Source organism: Engraulis encrasicolus, chromosome 3 (genome assembly GCF_034702125.1).
Source record: "Engraulis encrasicolus isolate BLACKSEA-1 chromosome 3, IST_EnEncr_1.0, whole genome shotgun sequence".
Classification (NCBI taxonomy): domain Eukaryota; kingdom Metazoa; phylum Chordata; class Actinopteri; order Clupeiformes; family Engraulidae; genus Engraulis; species Engraulis encrasicolus.
The window spans coordinates 7,582,271-7,584,770 of NC_085859.1; the positions used below are offsets into that span (position 1 = coordinate 7,582,271).

Consider the following 2,500-nt stretch of genomic DNA (forward strand, 5'->3'; position numbering starts at 1 on the left):
ATCTGTTTTGTTGTTTAATTATTATTTTATGAAGCATCACATCTGTGTATAAAACTGAATATTATATATATATAAAAAAAACATACCTTTTGTGGTGTGTGTGTGTGTGTGTCCATGTGTCCGTGTGTGTGTGTGTGTGTGTGTGTGTGTGTGTGTGTGTGTGTCTAGACCGTGTGAAGATAATGAGTACGGAGATGAGTCTTCACCCAGATGAGTTTGACTACTTCCAGGTAGGAGACTAGTGCTGTCATCATGTCTTTGCGCACGTTAAAGGGGTATGCCACTATTTTGGGGCTTAATACAGTTAAAATCGTTGGCCAGGGTTTATAAAGGTGGTAAAGTGTCGCTAAGCTAGGGAAAGTCAATGGATCCGTGTAGCATACATGGATCCATTGACTTTCACTAGCTTAGCGACATTCCCTCTTTTAACTTGTCTTGAGGCAAGACAACGCTTAACATGAAAAATAAGACACTTTCCCACCTTTATAAACCCCAGTCAACGATTTTAACTGTATTAAGCCCCACAATAGTGGCATACCCCTTTAAAGGTACACTGTGCAGGAAATGGTCAAAAAAGGTAGAAGGTATTGCAACTATGCTGCTCATTGAAACTGGGCTGCCTAGTGCCAAATTTGCCGAAAACAACTTAAAAAAACAACAAAAAATCTTACACAGTGCACCTTTAATGCATTCTGCGTGTTGGTGCGACACCTTCTGAAGTTAAGGCGTGCTCCTCAAACGCAGCGGTAAAGCGCTTCAATGTCACGTGATGAGGTTTGCACAGTTTTCCCGTGTGATGAGGTTGGTGCATTACGGGGTTACGCATCACAATACACATGCCACGATGAGATTCTATCACAATGCATTATGGGGTTCCGCATCACGATACACATGCCACGATGAGATTCTACCGCAATGCATTACGGGGTTCCGCATCACGATGCACATGCCACGATGAGATTCTATCACAATGCATTATGGGGTTCCGCATCACGATGCACATGCCACGATGAGATTCTATCACAATGCATTATGGGGTTCCGCATCACGATACACATGCCACGATGAGATTCTATCACAATGCATTATGGGGTTCCGCATCACGATGCACATGCCACGATGAGATTCTACCACAATGTGCATTGTGATTCATGAGTTCATTGTAATGATACAATCAATGCATTGTGATTCATGAGTTCATTGCGATGGACTGCGATATCTACTTCAGTAATGTGTAAAAATACAGCTTATTTATCAGTTGCTGTGTAGCACTCATAGGTCAGTTCATTTAATTTAACCCATTTTAGCCTAAGCCCTTTTTGGGAAAAGGTGTCCTCTCCTTTCCTGGTGAACCAGTAGCCTGTAAGTAACAGGCTACTGGCACATGGCCCTTTCACGCGTCTCCGCAGGTGGGGTTTAGTCAAAAGATGCTTGCACGCGGTTGGAGCAACCTCATATGAATGACATGACACTTCGACCACTCACGTTGAAGCTTTGTGACGTAGGACGTGTCGTCACGTAAGCGCCGCCAGGTCGGGAACCAAAACAGAACAACGTCCTTTAGAAAATCAGCTTGAGGTATTTTGGATAACACCGCTGAAATTGCTGCTTCCATCCCGACGCATGATAACTCCTCGCACGCCGCCATTACTGTTGTGATTCAGGGAGGGGGCGGGCACAGCCGGAGGTGTGTTGCGTTCGATAAACGTCATACCCACTGAAATCCCTCCCTACGATCCTGATTCGTCGAGCTGCCCCGTTTATTTCGCAAACGGAGGAGAGCGAATCACAGGTGCACCAGAAGGTTTGTGTAGCCCAGCCCCCTGGGCGTCAACACATAGCTTCTGGTTCACCAGGAAAGTCCTCTCCCTATTAAAACCTAAATATCTCAGCCCCTGAAGCACGTAAAAACATGAAATAACTTGCATTTAAAAACTAGAGTCTAGCATACCCATATTTTTTAATAAAACAGCTCAAATCTCAAGAACCTGAATGCAGCGTATATGTCGCTACTGGACACAATGGGTTAAGCATTTTAGCACCTGGGAGAGTGTTCCATCACAACAGAAATATTACCCACTCTCTACTGGAGAAAATGAACCAGTCAAGTCAAGTCAAGTCAAATGTATTTTTATAGCGCATTTCATACACAGGTGCAACTCAATGTGCTTCACAAAAAAAAAGAACATTTAAAACACCAAGATTAAAACATATGGTAAAAAGAAAAACATAAAAAGAACAATACATTTAAAAAAGATATGTTTAAAACATTAAGATAAAAACATGGTAAGAAATAAACATAGAAATAAAAATGGTATAAAATGCAAGCTAGTTAAAAGCATCTGAAAACAGCTTTGTCTTAAGTCTAGATTTGAAGATATTAACAGTGGGTGCATTTTTTACATAATTTGGAAGCTGGTTCCAAAGCTTTGCAGCATAGACGCTAAAGGCTGCCTCTCCACACTTTGTTTTTACTCTTGGGATCACCAGTGACAAATAT

The 2,500-nt window shown here is 42.1% G+C and overlaps 1 protein-coding gene across 1 annotated transcript in view; it reads left to right on the plus strand.

Annotated features, from left to right (window-relative positions):
• LOC134446495 (uncharacterized) overlaps positions 1-2,500 on the plus strand; it is a 17,134-nt gene that overhangs the window by 7,515 nt on the left and 7,119 nt on the right. The window contains exon 8 of the mRNA XM_063195862.1: positions 169-230. Within this exon, the coding sequence (XP_063051932.1) occupies positions 169-230 (62 nt within the window). The remainder of the gene's footprint in view (positions 1-168; positions 231-2,500) is intronic.